A 23,010-nucleotide genomic window follows, 5' to 3' on the forward strand; every position below is an offset into this window, starting at 1 on the left:
ATCCTAGAAGAGAGGTATATTGATAAATTAAGGAAAAAGCCAAAGCAGAGGGAGTTTTTCCTACTTCTTATTTGGGACTCTAAAAGCAGAGAACCTTTTAGGGACCTCTTACCCTGACATAGGATGGCCATATTAGTGTAAAAATGGTAGCATGACATGGTTGGGTAGACAGCAGAACTGAGTTGGTAGATGTGAATCTTTTTTGGATTTTGTGTAACATGAAAGTGATCCAGAAGTTGCTTCAGGATGCATGAGGGATAAGGAAGGAGCTGACTTGGATTTTTAGTATATCTGGTATCGTAGGGAGAGCCAGGGTGACCTATGTGCAGATGTTGCAGAGTAGACTCTAGAGAGGGGCTCGATGAAGGATTTGACTGAGATGTAGAGGGTTGTGCTGCTACAGGAAGAGCCTCAGTGGGGCTGAGCCAGACAGGGAGGTCCTCTGGGTCCCAACCAAGCCAAGAGATGAGATCACTAGTTCTCTAGCTGTAGACTTTACCAAATACCAGGGCGGATCCAGAGGACACCACTGCATAAATCCAAGACTCCTTCTCTCTTTCCACGTAGGGAAGAGATACAAGGAGAAAGGGGAGGAAGAAACGTGGCAGGAAATTGATCTTTGAATGACTGAATAATTACCTGAAATGAGACTCTCTTCAGATTAGCAACATTAATTTTTCTCTTCTAGCCAGTGGAGGTGATTCTAATCTAAGCTAGATTAGATCAGTCTATTTTCTTGGATTTGAGAATTCATACATAAATGTTTCTCCTTCTCTCTGTACACACAAACACACATACACACACTTTGTAAATATATAGATATAGGTTATATAAATATATATTTATGTATTTAACACTGGGTCTTGATCAAATATCAAATAGAACATAAGATAGTGAGAATCATTCCAAGTAATTAAAAAGCATCAAAAATGTAATTGTTTTATTATCTCTTGAACCTCCTCATGTTCTTTTATCTGTTATTATTTGTCCTAGATGCTTTCCTCAAAATCTCAGACACATCTGAACTCCTTCTACCGCATTCAAACACTTTCAAATCCTATCGTTTCTCTCCTGATAGGTTTCACACATCTCCCCTGTTCTCTCTTTACCAATTGTTACTGTTGTTGTTCAGACCTTCCAGACTTTCCCAGACTCCTGGAATAGTCTCCTATCTGCATGTCATGCCACCCCATCTTTTGACACCCGACATCTGTCGATTTGATAAAGAATATATCTGATCATATTGCTTGCCTTCTCTAAAAAAATTAAATGACTTCCCATTGATTGAAGAATAGTCAACCTACTCAGGCTCTTCATAACCCAGCTAGGGCTCACATTTCAAACCTTTCTTCCCATCCTCCACCTCATTCTCAGTCTCCATCATGACTTGCTATTTTCTGAACTCATTTCGACCTTGTCATCTCTAACTCAAATGGCATCTCTTTCCCAAGGATTCCCTTAAACTCTGTCTTGTGTCTGCTGTTGTACTTTGTGCTGCTGCATAGAACATAGTCTGTGCCATAATGTCTGTGACCAATGGACTTCCTTTTTAGGTTGAGAGTCCCTAGAAAACTGGGACTCCATTGCTAATGATCCCATTCGTTAATTAAGTTTGCATCCTCTACCTAACGCAATGGACTGAGCCCAGTGTATTTAATAAATGCATGTAAGAGTGCTACGTAAACAACAAAGTGCTATGTGAATAGTAATCATTTTATTATTATTTGTTAAACTGAGTTGAATTTACTTTTAAGAATCTCACTCTTCTCTGGAAAAATGACTTCCCATCAGTGGAAATTCTCAAATAACTGATATGATGTCTCAAGATACTGTAGGCAGATATATCCTTGGAGGAGAAGGCAGAAGGGATCCTTGGTTTTGAAATCTCTTTCCTTCATGGGCATGCCTCAGAGGGCCAGCCTTGTCCAGTGCTCCCTTTGTATCTCTCTGTGTCATTATTCACCTCATGCTAAAAAATCGCAAACATTACTGGAAATTTCCCCATCAGGGAAGATCTAAGAAGTGGCACTGTAATAAGAAATAGTAGGCTCTGGGGAGCTGGCCCTGGGCACAGGTTCTACCAGTGCTTGCCTTACATGTGAGGCCAAGCATCTCTCTGCTGACCCTTGGACAGTAGACATGCTATGAATATTATCATGCCAGGCATTTCCTGATACAGGGATTATTTCCATCTCTAGGAATTCCACAAATGTTCTCAGAAGCCTTTGGGACATTTAAGTTTTAAAAATAAACCTTTATAACTCAACACAAGTATCCTAGAAATCCATGTGTCAGCCCTTTTCCTTGAAAATACCTGTAGGTCCTGCTATCACTTGCATGAAACAGGAAGGGGAAAGACCATAAGGTAGATCACATATTCATAAGTAAAAATGCCCTCAAAATGTAGCCATGCAGAAACTGGCACAACCATGTTAAATATCTGCCAACTTCCTCTTTAGAGCCTTGGAAAGTTTGATTAACCCCAAGAAACAAAGAAGAGGAAGGGAAAAAAGAGGGGAGGAAAAGGAATGAAAAAGAATGGGAGGGAGGAAGAAAGGAACGAAGGATGAAAGGAGGGAAGGAAGGAAGGAGGGAGGGAGGGAGGAAAGGAAGAATAAAAGAAGAAGAAAGGGAAGAAAAGAAAATGAAAGAAAAAGAAATGAACTCCTGGAAGCTGTTACCCATCACTTGGGCAGGTATTTGTGGATCTAGTTTTTGAAGCAACAAATTAGCCAAAATCAATTATCTAGGTCAACCTCTGGAGTGTCCCTATGGAGGAAGAAATATCCCAAATGGGACTGGAGTAAGAGATTAAAAAAAAAAAAAGATTTTCCCCAGTGAAAGATATTGTGGAATAGTGCCAACTCTCTCCTCTCCTGGAGCAATGCAATTGTGAAAATCCATCCTACCTGCTATACTGATGGTGGCCGCAGCCTTTGCAGTACTGAATTTCTCTCCATGCTTATTAGTAGCTATGCATGTGTAGAGTCCTGGCTTGGTGATAAACAGCTGCAGTCTTGAGTCAATTACTCGGTCTTTCACACTTTCTTGAATGGATCCAGAAGAAACCTGGTGGAGTCAGGGGGAAAAAGAAGATAGAATTAGGTCAAGGATTTCTAATATGCTGTATCAGTTGCCTGGAAAGAAAAAGGATAAGGATTACGATCAAAAGGCATGTGGTAGATTGCAAAACTTGCCAACAACTTTTCTCTCCATATGCCCATGACCTTGCAATGTGACTTTGTTGCTCTTCCCTCAAGAGGTGGCATCTTTCTCCATGCTTTGATTCTTGATTGGCTTGTGACATGTTTTAGAAAGACACAGAGACTTACAAAGTTCTTGCACATTGTGGCTTGCTTTCTTGTTGCTCTTAGACCTCCTGCGAACAAGCCAAAGCTAGCCTGCTGGAGGATGAGGCACATATAGCCCAGTCATCCTCACTGATCCAGCTGGGAGCCAATAATATCACCCAGATATACGAGTAAGGCCATTCTAGACCAATCAGCTCCCAGTCAACCTGCCAATCACAGGAGCTAGATCAGCAAGAGCAGGCGATCCTAGCCCAAATCAGCAAAACCATCTGGTTGACCCACAGACTTGATCATTAACAAATGGTTATTGTTTTAAGCCATTAGGCTTTGGGATGTCTGTGATACAACAATAGATAACTAATGCAAAGTAGGAAAGGATATACTGTGTGGATCCTCCAAGATATGTCTCTCTGTCTTGAAGATAGAGTCAATTATGAGAGGTTATAGAGTTTTGGGCTTATTTTCATAATTCCTGTTCAGTTCCCCATAAATGCACATCAAATAGTGAATGGTTATCAGGAGAAAATGGTTGTAAAGCCAATTCTGTTTCTGCCTCATTACTTAAATCAGAAAGTCAAGTGTCCTCAAAGAGCCAGGCTATCAATGCCATATTAGCACATAATTGACAGGTTAATTTATGTAAATGCTTATTAGCTGTCAGCATTCAACTCTGTGAGAAAGACAGCTGTCTAGCACATTCTACTGGGTTGCAGAGTTCCAATTTACACCCTAGTTTGTCTGATCCCAAAGCCTGTGCTTTTCATCATTATGCTTTAGTGCCTTCCCTAGTCCTAGAAAACAGAATAGACTTACTAGAAAACAAGAACAGTAGTAACAACCTCAAATCAACCATGAGCAAAACAAATGTCTGACTTAAATGTCATTGTTAAAGGGGTGGCACTTGTTAAACTGGTGGTTCTTTCTTCACTGTTTTCTTAAGCACTCTACCATCTTTCCAATAATTATTGTTTAATTATCGTTGCTTATATGAGGGGAAAATGCTGGTTTGAGGGAAGTGTGAATGGAATGACAAGCAAGGAATTGGCTGATGGTTTTACCTTAACCTTATCTTGGAGGAGTAGGGATGAGTACCATGGTGGCCTTGAAAGAGATCTTTCTGTCTAGAAGAGAATGAAAAACTTGGAGCCAGTTATTTTACTGTTTCACATGAGGGAAGATTTCACAGTTAGACCAGCAAGGGGGAGGGAAGCCCTGAGGTGAGACCAACTTTCCATCCTTCTGCTGCCAGGTGGCTGGCTGGCCCCAGAACCCAGCACTCTCTGTAGCGACTAGGCAGCGAAAGTTTGTTCACTTAGCTTCTTTGTCTTTTTATTCTTTACCTGCGCTATTAGTCTCCTTATGAGAAACACTAGTTTACGTGAGCATCAATTTACCTTAACTGGGGAAACGTCCCAGGTCAGATCAAGTATTGTGGCATTTTCCCCAGATAAGCAGCCTGGACTCTATGAGAAATTGACAAGGCAGAGAGAAAAATATCTTTAAGAGACATACATGCAGTTGGGAATTCAAACCGAATTCATCATTATCATATTTATCAGAGGTGCACGTTCTTATGGATTTGAGTGTCCAAGTTAGATGGAAAGGATTGAACAGTTTGAAATGTAATTTTTAAAAAAATTTATTGGAGTATAGTTGATTTACAATGTTCTGTTAGTTTCCGGTGTATAGCAAAGTGAGTCAGTTATACATATACATATATTCATTCTTTTTCAGATTCTTTTCCCATATTATTACAGAATATTGATTAGAGTTCCCTGTGCTATATGGTAGGTGCTTGTTGGTGAAATACAATTTTGGACTCTCCCTGAATTTTAATACAAAGCAACAATGAGAAAAAAAGCTAAAGACCTCCAACCTCTGTCAGTCAGTATGCCTTATGCTCTCAGGATATTTTGTTTATAAATATAATCCCTTTCCAGTTTATATATGTGAAATCCGTAGAACCTTCCTCCTTTGCAAAGTTCATTCCCTCTTTCAAGAAGTAGGTCTGTACCGTCAGTGCCTGGGAGACAACTCAGAAATGAGTAATCCCCCAAATGCTGACTAAACTCCCGCAATTTTCATGTTCACACCTAAGAAAGTCACTCCTCAAGGTCACTGAAAACAGTCTTGGGAGGAAAGAGAAGTGAGTTTTAAACCGCCTGACCTCTCTTCTCCTGGACATCATCCAGGTGCTGACATAGTTCAACGAGTAGACCAGCAAGTCCTGAGGCTCATTGCCTGATTATGATGTGATTCCTAAGAGCTTTTCCTCCTGTTTCCAGAGGCCTGGCTTGATTCAGTTTGTGACTCACGCACAGCAGGCCTTGTTAGTCATCGTTTGAATTTGTTTTTCTTTCTTCATGGAGCAGCCTGACCAACAGTTTAGTATTTTTGATGACCTAAAATTCAAAACAGCCCTTTGCCCTGCGTTTTGATCGTTTTGTTCTTCAGGTTTAAAAGCTCAAAATGATGAGTTCAGCTTATTCCTGGGAGCTTTGACCAAGGTATGCTGAGGCGAAGCTGAGGACTTAATTGAGGTGACTCTATCTGGTATTACAGTAAATATGGTATTTCTCCAAGTCACCCAGGCATACTGATCTGAAAGAGCTGGATAAACAGCTCTCTGCTCTGTGTGTGGTATTGAGACAGTGACCTCAAATGAGGGCATCGAACAGGAACTCTATTAAATAGGCATATTAGTTCCCACCTGATTGAACATATGTAAAAGCCTTCTGAGCGAGGCAATATAGGTGGAATATTTTTTACATATCGTTAATATATTAATAATGCTGTTTGGAGAGAATCTATCCCGAGTTATGGATAATCCCACAACTTCATCATGATTTGACCTCAACATAGAGAAACCTCTGAATGGTATTCTGGCTTCTATGACCTTGTCTTGCAAATAGTCCCAGCTGGCTAGGATTGTCTCAGGGACCTTTAGGATGTGGCCCAATACGGTCCATGTTTAGGGAGTTGTAATAATGTCTGTCTATGCATCATAGAAAAAGGAACAATTGAGAAAATTTCCCATGCTGTTTTTGATCAGCATGGCTATGAATATTGACCTCTTTCGATCTAGCTGCTGAAATATTCAACTTAATATATTCCACTTGATATATGTAATTATCTTGGTTTACCCAGTTAGTGAGAGATGTTTCCAAAGCTCATGTCCTTTAAACCAAAAAACTGCCTCTTAAAAATATGTATAGGGACATCCCTGGTAGTGCGGTGGTTGGGAGTCTGCCTGCCAATGCAGGGGACATGGGTTCGAGCCCTGGTCTGGGAAGATCCCACGTGCCGTGGAGCAACTAAGCCCGTGTGCCACAACTACTGATCCTGCTCTCTAGAGCCCACGAGCCACAACTACTGAGCCCTCGTGCCACAACTACTGAAGCCCACGCGCCTAGAGCCCGTGCTCTGCAACAAGAGAAGCCACTGCAATGAGCAGCCTGCGCACCACAACGAAGAGTAGCCCCTGCTCGCCGCAACTAGAGAAAGCCTGCATGCAGCAAGGAAGACCCAACGCAGCCAAAAATAAATAAACATATAAATTTTAAAAAATACATATAATATATAGGTGAGTCTCCCTTTAAGGAAATTCAAAAACCACAATCTTCGACACAGATGATTTGGCTATTTATTTTATAAAATTCTTCTAATAAGTTAAAATGATTCAGCTTTTAACATATTTTAGGAACTATATGGATTGGACAAAGCAAGAGAGATGTGCAAATTTTCTACGTTTTTTATTTGAATGCCAAAATAATAAATAGATGGGTATAACTTTAAATAAATCTGTTTATCAAAATATAAGGATATTTTCTTGTAGAAAAGTAAACTCTGCTGTAGCCCCACCAAGCTATTATTTCCAACGTTGTAAAACAAACGTGATATTACTGCTCACTCTGAGTTCATCTAAGACTACAAATTTTCATGAAAAATGAATGATATTTCCATAGGAAGAAAGCAAAAGAATTCTTGATGGCTTTGGGGGTAAGTTGCTTGCTTTTCTCTTGTTCTTTGGCTGTAATCATTCAGGGTTTTAGTTTTTGGCATGTTCATGGAGGGGGAGAAAAGGAGCGTTCACATCTTTTAAAGTACTCGTTTGTACTTGGTAGTGTGTTATGAAGTTAGTTCACTGGTTTATAGGTAGCGAAAAGCCACAGTTCAAATTCTGTTTTATTCTGTGTCAAGTATCTCCCAACTCTGCATTTGTCTTAATCCTGCCCACCCAGAATGATACCAGGTCTGTGGCCCTTCCCTGTTCTCCTCAATAGACTTTTCTGGTTGGCTACTTGTCCAACATTTATTAAATGCCTTCAGTTGCCTCCAGTTCCTGTGATTTGCATCAGCACGGGGCAGTCATCTCGATTTCTATTTGGACTTGGATAGTAGCACCAAGAACAAAACTTGGCTGTGACAAAGCGAGAGAGAGGCATGGACATATATACACCACCGAATGTAAGGTAGATAGCTAGTGGGAAGCAGCCACATAGCACAGGGAGATCAGCTCGGTGCTTTGTGACCACCTAGAGGGGTGGGATAGGGAGGGTGGGAGGGAGGGAGACGCAGGAGGGAAGAGATAAGGGAACATATGTATATGTATAACTGATTCACTTTGTTATAAAGCAGAAACTAACACACCATTTTAAAGCAATTATACTCTAATAAAGATGTAAAAAAAAAAAAAAACTTGGCTGTAAGAATAACACTCTCTCTGACCATGAGAACTGCAGATGTCCTTTTGCTTTCTTCCTGGAAGAAAGTTACCATTCATTTATTTTATTCCTGTTTTAGAATCTCTGCCGAAGAATCCATTTTGCTTTCTGTTTTTTGTGAATCACATCTTGAAAGATGAAGTTGGAGTCTCAATAAGACCAAAACTAACTCTAACCATTGGCTTTTTTTTTATTACTCCTCAACTCCAACAGAGAATAATCATATATGTTCCAGTTCTAAACTCAAAGGAGCCTTTTGAAAACACTGAATTTTTTAAAAGCCTATGTCTTTCCATTTTCTGTATTAACTGTTTTCACAGAGTTTAAGACAAATTAATAAAGTCATATTGTCAGTTACCCAGTTTTCTTAGGGCATCTCTTTACACTACTTGGAGACGCTTAAGACAACTCCTACAGCTTCACAGAAAAGCCACAAAACATACTGCCAAATAAGATGTGAATTTTAAATGGCATCTAAAATTTAATTCGAGAGCTGAAGAAGAACAAGACTACAAGTTACTTTACTATAACAAGTTTAAGGCAGTCTAAGATTAGTAGTAGCCCCTTGTCCCTAGCAGAAACAAACAAAAATTCTCTGGAGAAAAGAACCTTTGTCTAGACCTCAAATTAATCTCTGACATTTTTTTTTCTCAAAACAATGAACAGCAGGTAGTCAAAGATAACTAGGCACACAAGGAAACAAAACACAATGAAAGAGTCAGCAGGAAAACAGACGACAGAGACAGACCTACAATGGCATCCCGTCTCACTCAAATAAAGCCAAATCGTATCAATTGACCTATATAAGCCTGTAGGATCTACAACCCCTATGCACACCCCTTACCTCTTTCCTCTTTGCTCACTCACCTCTAGCCACACTGACCTACTTGCTGTTCCTCTGACATACCAGGTGCACCTTTATCTCAGTGACTTTGCCCGGTTATCATCCCCGCATTATCTACATAGCCTCCTCCTTCAGCTCTTTCAGATCTTTGCTCAAATATCTCCATCTTAATAAGGCTTCTCTGACCACTTTATTGAAAATGGAATCTTTCTCCTGAGATTGTATTTTCTCACTTTCCTGCTTTATTTTTCTCCATGGCATTTGACACTGTGCACATAGACTATAGATTCTCCCATCTGCTTATTTTATTGTTTGTTTTTCCACATCACAATGTAAGCAAGTTGAGGGCAGGAAACTTTACCTGTTTTGGTTGTGCCTGTATCCGCAATGTCTAGAATAATGCCTGATGCCCAGGAGATGCTCAATAATATTTGTAGAATGAATAAATGAATGTTTCTATGTAAAGTGCTTAGAACAGGGCCTGGTCATGGCAACCACATACTGTATGTTAGTTATTATTACCAGTATTAGAAATGAAAAGAAAATTCTGTTGCACTAACAGACATGGTTTCTAATTCTGGATTACTTTTCATCAAAGTAGGCTCCAACAGTGGACTAATTCTTAAATTGATGAGTTTTGTGTGGGAAGGAATTAACACCACTTCCCTTTTACACAAAAGCATAAAGAATGAATTTGACTTTCTACTATCCCCATGATACAAGGAAAGAAGTAAACCTATGGAGTTCAGTCTCTAAGTCAGTGACTTCTAGGATGAAAATATTGGAAGGCTTTGAAAAATGGAGGTGCAGGTGGGACCAATGACAGAGGTCAAGGTAACTCTACAAATAAGTGTTCTGCCCTGAAATTCACCACCAGTGCGTCTTCCCCAGACAAGTTTCCGTACAGTTGGCACTCACAGCGTTTCCATTTTCAATCCAGGTGATGGTGGGGACAGGGATGCCTGTTGCTGTACAGCGCAGGGTCACAAAGGAACCAAAGGTGACATTGTGGGATTCAGGAGGCCGCAGGATTCTGGCAAAAACTGTTAGGAAAACAGAAGTGGTGAGTGACTCTCCTACAGGGAATAGTCAAGCTGGAGTGGTCTTTAAGAAATGCAAATCAGATCATGTTCTCCTGTGAAGGATCTTCCATGTTCCCTCTGTCTTAAGGGTAATATCAAATACTGTGCCCTGGCTTCTAAGCCATTTATGCTATGACCCTATGCTTTTCACCACTCCGGAATACACCAAGCTTGTTCCCAACTTAAGAGATGTCCATGCCATCCTTCAGCCTAGAGCACTCATCCCATAGATCTTCATGTCGTGGTTTCCTTGTATCATCTAAGTCTCTGTTTAAGTGACACTTTCTCAGAAAGGGCCTCCTTGACCACCCAACGTAAAGTCTAACCTTCCCCCCATTTGCTTTTTCATCATCCTGTTTCATTGTCTTTATAGACCTTACCCCTATCTGAAGTTATTTATTTTTTTGTCTATTGTCTGTATCCCCGCAGTAGACCGAGAGTCCTCAGCAACGAAAACCCTTGCCTGTTTTGTTCAGTACCTAGGAGAATGCCTACCAAAGTAATAATATTTAATTGAATTAATGAAATAATTAATTAATGCTTTACATCTTCAACTATATCGTAGTGGGAGGACGGATAAAATCTGTCAAACTTTTCAGAGAGTGAGATGAGCATACAGGGTCAAAAAGAAAAGGAATATTTTAGACAAAAGTGGGCAGGAGAATGGGTGATTTATATTCTTTTCTGAGGCTGAATCCCCTCTAACTAGGTAAGAGGAAGTTCTTTTGGTGTGAAAAGAAATTTTACCTTTAATTGAAGAGTGGAGATGAGGTTTAGAATGTACAGTAAATTGAAGGGTACTTAGAATCACAGAATCACTAATCTTGGAAGAGACTTCAGAGAGCAACTAGATTTCTCCTCTTATTAAATAGATGTAGAAACCAAATCCCAGGTCATTTAAGTTTCCTCCCCAAAGTAATAAAACCGATGGGTGAGAAACCTGAGTTCAACTCCTCTGACTTCAAATCCGGTGTTCTTTAAACCATTATGGAATCCTTTTAATTGCCCATTTACTGCAAACATGATTTTTTTTTTTTTTTTTTGCTCTTGCCTTTTGTTTTCTGGGACTTAAAGACAGAACATAATATTAGACTATGAAATTCCAATTAACACCAGGCTTTGATGCTTAGTTCTTCTAAAACTGCGAAATCTGTGGAGTCTGTATTCGAAAGGAAAGTACAGAAGAGATAGTATATACTAGATAGGAGACGCACAGGCCAGGGCTAGATCAAATTCAGCTATATTAGAAGTTACTCTGATTTTTGAACACCTGTTTAAAAGGGTTACATAATTCAAGGAGATATAGGAGGGTATGATTTGTTTGACAGTTGTATGCTTTTTGCAAGTTCTAACTCCAGATTTGCAGGTTCAGATGATCTCACCTTTCTTTTTGTTTTAGAGAGAGATGGCAATTGGACCTGGTATTTTCTGATCATATTTTAGAACATAATAAATTTGAGGAAAATATAAATTTTGTCCTTAACCACAAGAATCGAACACCCACAATCTATTGATCATCTTCTTTTTTTTAAACATCTTTATTGGAGTATAATTGCTTTACACTGTTGTGTTAGTGTCTGCTGTATAACAAAGTGAATCAGCTATAGGTATACATATATCCCAATAGCCCCTCCCTCTTGAGCCTCCCTCCCACCCTCCCTATCCCACCCCTCTAGGTGGTCACAGAGCACCAAGCTGATCTCCCCGTGCTATGCAGCTGCTTCCCAATAGCTATCTATTTTACATTTGGTAGTGTATATATGTCCATGCCACTCTCTCACTTTGTCTCAGCTTACCCTTTCCCCTCCCCCTGTCCTCAAGTCCATTTTCTACATCTGTGTCTTTATTCCTGTCCTGCCCCTAGGTTCATCAGAATCATTTGTTTTTTTAGATTCCATATATATGTGTTAGCATACGGTATTTGTTTTTCTCTTTCTGACTTACTTCACTGTGTATGACAGTCTCTAGGTCCATCCACCTCACTACAAATAACTCAATTTCATTTCTTTTTATGGCTGAGTAATATTCCACTGTATATATGTGCCACATCTTCTTTATCCATTCGTCTGTCGATGGACACTTAGGCAGCTTCCATGTCCTGGCTATTGTAAATAGAGCTGCAGTGAACATTGGGGTGCACGTGTCCTTTTGAATTATGGTTTTCTCAGGGTATAGGCCCAGTAGTGGTATTGCTGGGTCATATGGTATTTCTATTTGTAGTTTTTTAAGGAACCTCCATACTGTTCTCCATAGTGGCTGTATTAATTTACATTCCCACCAACAGTGCAAGAGGGTTCCCTTTTCTCCACACCCTCTCCAGCATTTATTGTTTGTAGGTTTTTTGATGATGGCCATTTTGACCAGTGTGAGGTGATACCTCATTGTGGTTTTCATTTGCATTTCTGACCTAAATAGACATTTCTCCAAAGATATACAGATTGCCAACAAACACATGAAAGAATGCTCAACATCACTGAACTCACCTTTCTATCTTTTGATATTGAGGACTCTAAGAGGTGGAATCTAGAAGAGCATGCTAGAAATACACATGTTGGACCCTAAAGCCAGGAGAAAGAGAAAGGAAGGAAGATGCCAACTTCAAGGCAAAAATGTTAAAGAAAAAAAAAAAAGTGGATTTAATGTTTAAAAGGAAGCTGAATTTTCCCCCTTGCCCCAAATAAACACAAAATTGAGCCTGATTTTAAGTAAGTCCTGGGGTCGAATTACCAATATACGAAAGAATAGAGGATTGAGGAACATGTTAAACAACATTATAAGGATACAATTCTATCATATCCCAAATATAGACAACTGAACAGGGCAAGTTATGTTGTTTCCTCACCAAATAAATAATATTGGGGAAAAAAAGAAAAAGAGGGAACTATTATAGATTGAGAAAGCCTTAAGAGGCATACCCCTAAATGTAATGTGTGAATTCTCATTTGGATTCTTATGCAACAAATCAGATGTAAAAAGAAGTTTTTTGAGACAATCAAATAAAAATTGCACTGTCCTGGTAGTAAATGGTAGTAAGAAATTAGTGCTAGCTGGGATGGATGGGGTAATGAAAATGGTAATGTGACTGCGTTAAAAAGCCTTAAAGTACATACGGACTGATTGAATCCATGTCTGGGATTTGCTTTAAAATAAGCCAGCAGCAATAAACTGGTACTGGGTTAGATAAAACAAAAATGGTAGACTATTGATCACTGTTGCTGTTGGGTGATGGGAACATGGGAGTTTACTATTAATATATTACTGTATCTACTTTTTTGTAAGATTGAAATGTTTTAACATTAAAAAGTTTAAAAATTGCAGTAGAGCTTACTCTACAGCTCCAGAGAAACATACAATGGGACACATACCTCTTTTGCCATTGAAATAGCATAAGGTACTAGAAAACCTAAAATCTGAAGAAGGGTAAGGTTCTGAGGAAAAACGTTTGTCAGAGGTATCAGTCCTAAGAGTTCAGAAATAACCACAACAGTTTTAGATCAGAGCTCTGTGGGGGATGATTCCAAACTGAAACAAAATGTGGGACTCAGGGAAAATTTTCCCTAGCAGGCGATAGTTATAACCTGAAAAATTCCATAGCAAGAGGAATAGCAGTCATTATGGTGGTCAGCAGGGTCGGCTCCAAGAGCGAGTGACCTGTGTAGTCCCCCAGGGCACCATGCTTAGAGGGGCCCATGCTTCGTTTATTTTTCTGCTGCCTGTGTCTTGAAATTATAAGTGATTTTTGAACTAGGGGCCCTCAGTGTCATTTGCACCTGGTCCACAAATTATGGAGCCAGTCCTGAGAGCCTGGCGGTGAGAGCTAAAACTGCCTTCTTAAAATAGGGGTGAAGGCTGCACCTCTGTTGGAGTTCCAGAAAAACAAGCTCCAAGGTGAAATGGAAAATTAAAAAGTTGCAAAATGCTGGATGGGTCAGAAGGAAGTGTCAAGAAAGACTAGAAGACAGAGGCTGTCCGCATTGGAAAGTCTAAATTTCTCAAGAAGACAAGCCAGCTAGGAGGCAGTGTACATTTCTTCCAGAGCGACGAACATGGTACCCCATCTGAACAGCTGATAGGAGATTTCTCCCAACTCAGTCTAAGTTCATAGATTGTGGACCCTGGACAACTAACACAGAGTGACTGGCATCTGAGCGAGGGTACACCCAGGGATTCTTTTCCTTCTGATGTTTTCTGGCAACAATAATGGAGACCTAGATTGCACAACATAATTGAGTCCATATTCATCATTTGGCTGAAATAACTCTTGTAGGGGGTTGGGGCTATACTTGTGTGTCCAGAAGTTTTTGAGTTTGAGTCTACTGCAATGATCATTTTATGGGTCCCACTGCCTTCGAGAATCTGGGAAAAAAAGCAGGATCCTTGAAAGATTGAGAGTGGGTTTAATTCAATTCCATAAATGCTGGAAAAGTGTAGACAGCAGCTGCTGAAGATGACAATAGTCAGTGTGCCCTTAAAACTGAATGAGAGCCTTCTGGCTGAAGATGAGAAGCGTAAGAAACTGGAGAACTATGAAATCTAGATTGTTTTCTTTCTGCTTTAATTTACAAAGGCAAGAATTTTCATTTGGGGACTTTAAATTCTTCCTGGAAATTTAATAATAAGGGAGGGTTTATTTATTTATTTATTCTGTAATTTATGGATTTTTCTCTTCTTTTGGCTGGCGTTACATTATTTGGAATATCATTTGGGCTCATTGCAAAACCTCTGATGATCCGTATTGCACAACACAGTTAAGAATTACGTGCGATGGTAACTAAAACAGAGTCCGTCATCGTTCTAGAGGTCAACGTAGCCTTGGAATTAATTTAATTAATGTGCTGCTCTGTCCCATATCAGAACCTTCTGGGAGGTCCAGTGGGGCACAGGAGGGTACAGAAAGGAGCACCATTGGCATTGCAGGTGGCTTCATGAATGTAGGGTTGTGCCGACAACCTGCTGGTCTCCTTCTCCAAGGGGGCAGATATACCCTTGGCTGATCATGGGTTTCATTGTTAAGTCTGATGGGTTAAGAGAAAAAAAAAAAAGGCCAGGAAATAAAGGGAAGCTGGTCTCTCCTGCCCTCCCACATTCTTGCCGAAAGATAAAATAGAAACTTGACTCTTTCAGTATTGAAAGATAGCTTACACCTTTCCTGCCAGTTTCCCTCCCTCAAAGAAGGTTGCAAATGTCTTTTAGGTTTTGACTCAGATGTCTTCTCATAATGCTTTCTCGACACATCCCCCTCACACCATGCCATACGTATTGATGTGTTTGTTTTTTGGCTGTCTCTTCTCCTGGAATGTAAGCATCAGAAGGGCAAAGCTTGCTTTGTTCATTAACACAAGCTGATTGATAGACAGATCATTGGTCGGTTCATTGATCAATTGATCCAGAACCCTGCATGATACATGGTAGGCACTCAAGAGATATTTGTTGAATGAATGAATTAGTGACTCCTCTGATTGGTGAGATTGGGGAAAAGTGCTTGTATATATGATGAGTATCTCAATCCTCTCTGGGCCATCTTTCTGCCAGCTACCCAGCAAACAAGAAAGGGTATGGGTTAATATGCAGTAGGTAAGTTCTCCAGGTCAGGACTTCTCCATCCTGTGACTCCAGGTGAAAGGTGGAGTTGTGGGGAGGAATCAGTAGATCACTTGACTCCAATTCTTGGATGAAGGAAGAGAAAGCTTTATTTTTCAATTCAGCTTTATCAGCAATGAAGCTAATATTCTTATACCCATCAGTATTTGTTACCAGTTCCAAGCATAAAAGGTGAAGGGATGGAGAAGGAAATTTCACCACATTTATCAAACGTTCAAAACAGTAAAGCCAGTTGCCATTAAAAATAAATGCCAGACTGCTCCATGGATAACAGTATACCTGTAATAATAAACTTAAACATAGTTCAGTAATAAACTCCCATTGTTTTAGCGGCAGCCACAAACTGAAAATTCGTTCTGAGTCATCCATTTTAAAAGTAATGTGATAGGTTTCATATCAAATAAATGTCCCTTGAATATCCCTATTTTACCTATATTTGCATGAAAGACAATATAGAAGTGTTTTTGTTGCGTAAACGAGCTGTTTGATAGAAGGGGCATGACATTACTGAGTAATTTGGAAAATGGTTACAGTTGTTTCGATGTGGATTTTTAAAGAAAAAAAATTATCCAACGCTGCTTTCTACAAATAGTTTTATCCATCATTCTCCAATTCACTGTGAGCTGTTTCTGACTTGCTTTCCTATGGCCAAGCACGTTATTCTTCATCTGCAACATGTGGAATAGACACGGGCAATCTGTTTATCCCTGGGTTTTCTCTCATGGTACCTAGTTCTGAGTTTGGGGCTCTACTTTCTCTGGGGTAAGTTTACAATACTAACTGCAGGTTGAGAATCCTGTATTCAAAATTGGGCTTAAGCAGCCAGTGATTCCAAAGTTCTGTATAATATAACCGTATTGTGTTCCCATTTCCTTTCTCTCTCTGTTTCTTTCCTTTTCCTTCCTTCCCTCCCTTCTTCCCCCCACCCCGCCGCATCTTTCTCGTTCCATTTTTCAAAGCACTTTCAGATATATAATAAAATTTATTATTGGTTGCCATTTTAAGGGGTAATCTGAATTTGTAATAAGGAAGTAGGGCCATTATACACTCTGAAATTTGCCTGGTGGGGTAATGGAAAGCCTAACAGGTGGGGGACCCAAGTTAAATCCTGAAATTAATAAGCAGTTTGGCTTGAGATGAATTGCCTCTCTTTTCTTGGTAAGCGAGTAGGACCAGAAGAATACTGAAGTCCCTTATAAGTTCTATGTCTGAGCAATTATTTCAAAGGACACAATAAGTTTGCATGAATTTTTTCTTTCGTTCACTTCCTTCTTTCTAATTTTCTAGCTTCTCTTAAAGAGGTCTTTGAGGCTACTTGATTCAAACCAGCACTGACAGGAGTAAATTGAAAACAAGCAAAACAAAAACTAAAATACAAACAAAACCCCCCAAAACCACACAGGAGCAGGTGAAATAATTTTATCTAAATTTAGTTATAAGCAGCGTGATATTTAGAAATAGGAAAACATCGCGGATACCTTATTTGAAATACTAAGATAAGGAGGTGCTATTTCAACGAATACCACCCTAGGGTTTATTCCTAGAGCCAAAGTGTATTATATGAGAACTTGTGAATTTCATCCAAAATACACAAAAGTTAGATTAGAACAGTATGATTGATTTGGTTTGGTTTGGAGCACTTGCATAATACTTGTCCACTTCAAGTAATGACAGTAAAAACCTAAGCTGGCACCTTGACATTTTTACAAGTCTCCGAAGATTGTAACACCCTCACCTCCTGTCCCCCCAAGGCTTTTGGTCAGAGGATCTTTCTATTCCAATCTGTGTGAGATTTATATTCTCATGCTGATTTACGTCATTTCATTTTGTTTGCATTTTCAGAGTTTGGGGTACAAAGTTTAAACATTTCTGTCGATTCAAACTTTTCTTAATAAAAGTAAGTGCTCAATAACTATATTATGTAATAAGGCAGCCCATCTAATAACACTGTTAAATGCTGAATTAATATTCCCCGTACATCGTTTGTTATTTCCTTACAAAATCGTGGCACCCAGAGTTGTTTACAAAGTCAGAGAAATAAACAGTTGAATCGAACCATACATTTAAAAAGAAGCAGTGCAGAAAGCAAAAAAAAAAAATACCTTTAGTATCTTGCTCAGGTTCACTCTCTTCTATTAATAGAAACAAGACACACAAACAAACACAAACAAAAACAACGCATCATGAAAAGGGAAACCTTTGAGCACTGAAACAGCGCTGTAAAGATGAATTAGAATCTGCTTGTTTCTTAATGAGAGACAAATGCAATCCAGTGAAACTGCTGGCCTTTTAAAAGCAAACTATTAAATGACATAAAATTTCAAATCATTACTTTTAGTCAGGCAGTATTACACAGAAAATGAACTACAACATATCCCAGCAACGCAGCTCATTCATGCGTTTTTATAGCGATGTTGACAATTACCCTTTCTTTCAAGGCCACAGACTGTCTACTCTTCTGATAATAGTAGTAGTGATTGTGCTTCTCCTCGTCAGCGTGGCTTCTCCACTTACGAGGCCCTGCTGTGAAGTCAGTGATGTTGAATCTGGGATCTCAGCTATCATTTCTATGGTAATAGACTCGTGTTGTGGTAAACAGAGGATTAGGGGGTGTCTGCAGAACGGAGCCTACAACCAACAGAGATTCTCTCCTCTGTATCAATTCCCAGAGGCTGCTCAGAGAGCAGAGAGGAGCAAGTCATTCTCTTTCAGGAAAAAAGCAGTAAAGCAAGCTACAAAGAAAAATATCAAAATATCTAAATTGGGTATACGGAATTGAGAATTTTTAGAATTTAAAAAATCCTAGAAAAGAGACAACCACCAAATTAATTGTTCCAAAATGTTTAATACAACCATATCAGATGTAGAGCCCACATGAAGCTCTATTATTCTATCATGAAGATTTATTTTTTCATGTCAATTTAGACCTTTCTTTGTTGTTTAAAAATATTTTAATTTTATTGGAGTATAGTTAGAATAGACCTTTCTTTGAATTAGTGATGAGCCAAGTACAATATTTGTTTTTAGTATAAAATGGCAATGCTATGGTTAACTACTTTTAATGATAAGAATACATTGGTATAATTCTTTTCAGATTATGGAGACTTTCACACACATTGTATATTATCTCACTTAATCCTCACCATATCTCTGTGATTGTACATGGTTGATATTATTCAGCCCATTTTCCAGACAAGGAATCTGAGACTCACAGATTTGCTGCAGATGCAGACCCAGAAATGCCACTCCAACTTTCAGACACCAAATCTTCTGTTCTAACCTAGCATCGCAGTGAGAAGGCCTCATTTTGGTACTTAATACCCAGTACTCTTAAATTTAAGTGAACTTATAATTTCCCAGTTAGATTTTACTCTGAGCTTTCCCTCCCTCCACCAATCAAGTCCGTGGCACATTCTTATTTTATTTTTTTAAGTATCAAGGTCATGTTGGCTAAAAATGAGTTTTTTTCCATGCTAAAAACTGGTCATCTGGACACTTGAAAACTGCAGAGATTCCCTGTTTGCCACACAGATCTTAATCAGAATAAATAAATAAAGGTCCATAGTTGGACCAGATTGGACCTGAAAAATTATATTTGAATGCCTTTGGGCTGCGCATATCTTTCTAGTTCGTCAGCACAATTGTGCTTATTTCTAAGCTTAGAAAAAACCCTTTTTTTTTTTTTTTCCACCAGCCAAATAACTATTTATGAGTGCCTGAGATGGGCAAGGGACTTCTCTGGGAATATTAAGTGTCTTTATTATCTGGCTGCTATATCTCCAAAATTTTGTTCCACTGAAGTTGAAGGGCCTTAAGTAAGTTTTGAGAACTTTATTCACTCATCTCTTACACTACTCTCACTAGGATTCTAGAGCAAGTACAGGTAAATCCTCAGTCTCCTTTTAATTTGACACCGTGATCTTCTACTGGGCTGTATTTTAAAGTCGACTCCGAGGGCAATGCTGATTTTCCTTTGCCATCTTTCACCTTGTTGTTACTATTGTTATTATTGTTCATTTTACTTGATCTGTTTGGAATCGGAAGCAGTTTTGAACTAATGCACCCATTTCCTCCACTCCAGACATGTAGAACCAACTCGGAAGATGAAAGAATGTCTAAGATTTGCCATTTTCCTAGGAGGAGGTCTGGAAGTTCCACCAGAAATTATACTTTCGTATATAGACTCTCAAAGTTTTTTTCTACACACAAATGCAAATATACATCTTTATAGATACATATTTCCATATGCTTAGGTATTAATATACACATTCACATTCACACACATGCGCACACAATTGAGGTTACTTTACATTAGAGGCAAATATGCAAGAATACCCGTAAACTATTTAAGGTTGAGTACGAGCATTCAGTGTATGAGATTGTTATTTCAAGGTCAAACTGTAGCCCTAGTTTTTCCGTGTATCCTGCTTGCCTAGCCTACCACGATCCCTCTTGTCTTCTAAACTGATTGCTTTACCTCTTATCAATTTTTACATATTCTGTTTCATGGTGTTTATTCTCACTTGATTGTTAAATTTTCGTTTAATTGCCTTATGTGTACTGCATCAGTCTTGTCTTCCAATGTGATTTGTAATCTTCTTTGGGGGGTGGGGAGTAGGGGGTGGAGGAGGGAGCAGAATAGCATACTTTGCTTTTGCCGTCTTTTTTGCCCCTAAAGTCCAGCACAGTCTCTTGTAGAGAAAGGAAATTCTTTAAAAAAGAGTTGGATAGTGATTCATTTTCCGTCTCTGCTTTCTTGGGATTGTTCAGTAGGACATTTAGAACAGAGAATCTGAGACTTCTCAAATTGGAATAATCTGAGATAAAATCAACATCCAAGTGAAAAAGGATATCCATCATTTTCTTGAATACTTTGGTTTATGAGGAACTCAACATTATCATATCAACACAGTTTGAACAACTGTGTTTTAAAAATATATACATATATATTCTAAATCAAACTAAAATCAGTCTCCTTATAATCACTGCCCCCCCCCCCCCCCGCCAAGACCTAGTTCCTACTTCTATCCACTGGACAAAAATGAAAAAAAAAAAAAATCCATCAAATATTTTCATTTTTCCAAGCTTGCTAGCCCCAGTTTACCATCCTGACTGCTCACTTTTGAACCACCTCTTATCTTTCCCTCTTTTCGTAATTTATCCTCTTATCTTGTGGTACCAGGAACTAAAACTAACATACACCTAGAGTCTCACAAGTTCAAAGAATAGCAAGACTCTTTCTAAATACTCTACCTCTATGAATCTAAATTTGCGTAAGTTTTTATTTGCGTTCATATAATAAAACAGGTCATTGGTTCCACTGAAAGTCCTGAATACCCAATACTCATTTCTATATTTGCTTTTATTAAGGTCTATCTCCCCAATTTTGAATATGTGTGTGCGTGTGAGAGTGAGTAAATATGACTTGATTCTAAGGTCAATTAACTTTTTCCTACTCAGTTCACCGTATTAGTTGATGGGAGAAGAAGTTTGGAGGGGAAATGTATTGTTATACAGAAGGAGGGAAAGTCATCAAGGTTCTCTGGTAGAAATAAAAGGAATATATTTGGTTAAATAATACAGGTCATGTAGACCTTGTAGAAAGAAAGAAATGAAACCAGAAGAGAAAACAGGCAGACCTGTGAGCCGGTTTCCATTCTTTTGACTGTAAGAGTGAGGAAAGCCAAGAAGACAATAGGAATTTGGCTATCTAGAGTTGAAGTCTCAGTGGAGACTGAAATAGCACATTCTTTGCTCTTTGTAGGATGGCATCATTTATAATTTTCTTCTTAGGCAATATCTTAAGGAAATCTCTGGTACTCTAAGAATACCATTCTAGGGCTTTTTCTAAGGACATACTCAGAAATTGGGAAATCAAAATCGTATTACTAGAATTGTTTCCTTACAGTTATATATAATACCCTTAAAACAAACCAGGCAAGTGGCTCTGGGTTTGAGTCCTCATTCTACTGCTTATTAGCTGTTTGAACTGTGATATTGCTCAACTTCTTTGAACTTCAGCTTCTTCATGCAGAAAATGTAGGTATCGACTCCCAATCATAGAATTATGAAGAAGATTAAGTGAAATGATTTGTACAAACAAGTTAATACAGCAACTAAGACACAGCTAGAAGGTACTGAGGGCTAATTTTGAAGCCATGTCTTCTAGCTCTTTCTTGCTTGCTATTTCTATCTCTATGGTATCTTCCTGACTGAAGAAAGCTGTTCTTCCAACTGACTTCAGAGGTAGAAGGTTATTTTATTTTATCTTGTCTTTAAATTTCAGTCCGCCTTAGCTGGCTGCATCCCAGATATTGATCATGTTGAACAGCCTTTCTGTAGGTGTTAAAAGCCTGTGCTTAAATCCATTCCTCAATTATCCGAGAAGAATCACTCTAGAAAGAGAAATCCATTCTTCAGGCCCTATTATCAAAACATAGATGCTAATCAATATTAGATTATTTGAATCCATTCTTAAATAGGCTACATTTGTCTCATACAGCACTGTATTTTAAGAATTATTGAGTCAGAGATGCCTGTTAGTAGACAACCATCACAAAGAACAAAAAAGGTCATTTTAATTTTTAATTTTATACTTTAAAAAAATGGCTCAGGGGTGGTTGAAAAGAAATCACAGTGAGGCTCTGTGGTACTTTGTTTCTGAACAGATTCTTCTTTTGTTTTCCCATCATTAAAAGAAAACCTGACAATAGTAATGATAAACCTAAGTAAATACCTGGTTTTCCTTTCCTGACTTCTTGGTGGCTAAAGCAAAGAAACCCGATCCTGGTGTGCTGCCACTGTTTACATTCTGTCCCCTTTGAAGCAGAGCAATGCATAAAGAGGTTTATCCACTGTGGCTCCATCTCTGAAGGGATGGGAGCGCAAGTTCCTTTAGAAAAACATACATGGTACCCTCACAAACTGTGACTCTCTCCTCCAAGTCAGGCTGGCCTGCCTCTGTGACATTTCAATTCTCTAAAGTGGCTTGGGCTGGGAACATTTCTGTGGCCTTGGAGATAATAACATTTTCCTAGCTTGTAAATATGGATGGTGAATAATGACTGTGAGTAAGACATGTTTACCAAGGAGATCAGACAAGAGCCACACAGAGTTAACTTGTTTTGATTTCAGTCCTCGACGTAGCTAGAGCAACGATTAGGAATATTTTTGTTAAAATGGTTCTGAAAGTACATTACAAGTTTAACTGTAAGTCAAAAGTTGAATTTCGGTTCTGATTCACTTTTTTCATTCTAAAAAAAATTATCTGCTGGTTTTAATGGGAGGAGATGCTAAACAGCTTGATGAGGAGGACAGAAGTCGTTATTAGTTTACCCTTTCAAAAGGTTTTTATTTGGGACTAATTTTAGATTTACAGAAGAGCTGTAAAGGAAGCATACGAAAGTTCCCAGGTACTCTTCACTCAGTTTCCTCCAATGTTAACACTG

The 23,010-nt window shown here is 38.8% G+C and overlaps 1 protein-coding gene across 5 annotated transcripts in view; it reads right to left on the minus strand.

Annotated features, from left to right (window-relative positions):
- The window catches only part of MUSK (muscle associated receptor tyrosine kinase), a 91,822-nt gene that overhangs the window by 26,071 nt on the left and 42,741 nt on the right, over nucleotides 1-23,010 (minus strand). For 3 of the 5 annotated variants that reach the window (XM_060013345.1, XM_060013343.1, XM_060013342.1), the window contains exons 6-7: nucleotides 9,798-9,922; nucleotides 2,910-3,069 (exon numbers count right to left, since the gene is read on the minus strand). In XM_060013345.1, coding sequence (XP_059869328.1) covers nucleotides 2,910-3,069; nucleotides 9,798-9,922 — 285 coding nt within the window. Of the gene's footprint in view, nucleotides 1-2,909; nucleotides 3,070-9,797; nucleotides 9,923-17,664; nucleotides 17,695-23,010 lie in introns of all 5 variants that reach the window. The other 2 variants (XM_060013344.1, XM_060013341.1) reach the window with 1 other exon arrangement.

Source organism: Delphinus delphis, chromosome 6 (assembly GCF_949987515.2).
Source record: "Delphinus delphis chromosome 6, mDelDel1.2, whole genome shotgun sequence".
In the NCBI taxonomy this organism is placed as follows: Eukaryota; Metazoa; Chordata; class Mammalia; order Artiodactyla; family Delphinidae; genus Delphinus; species Delphinus delphis.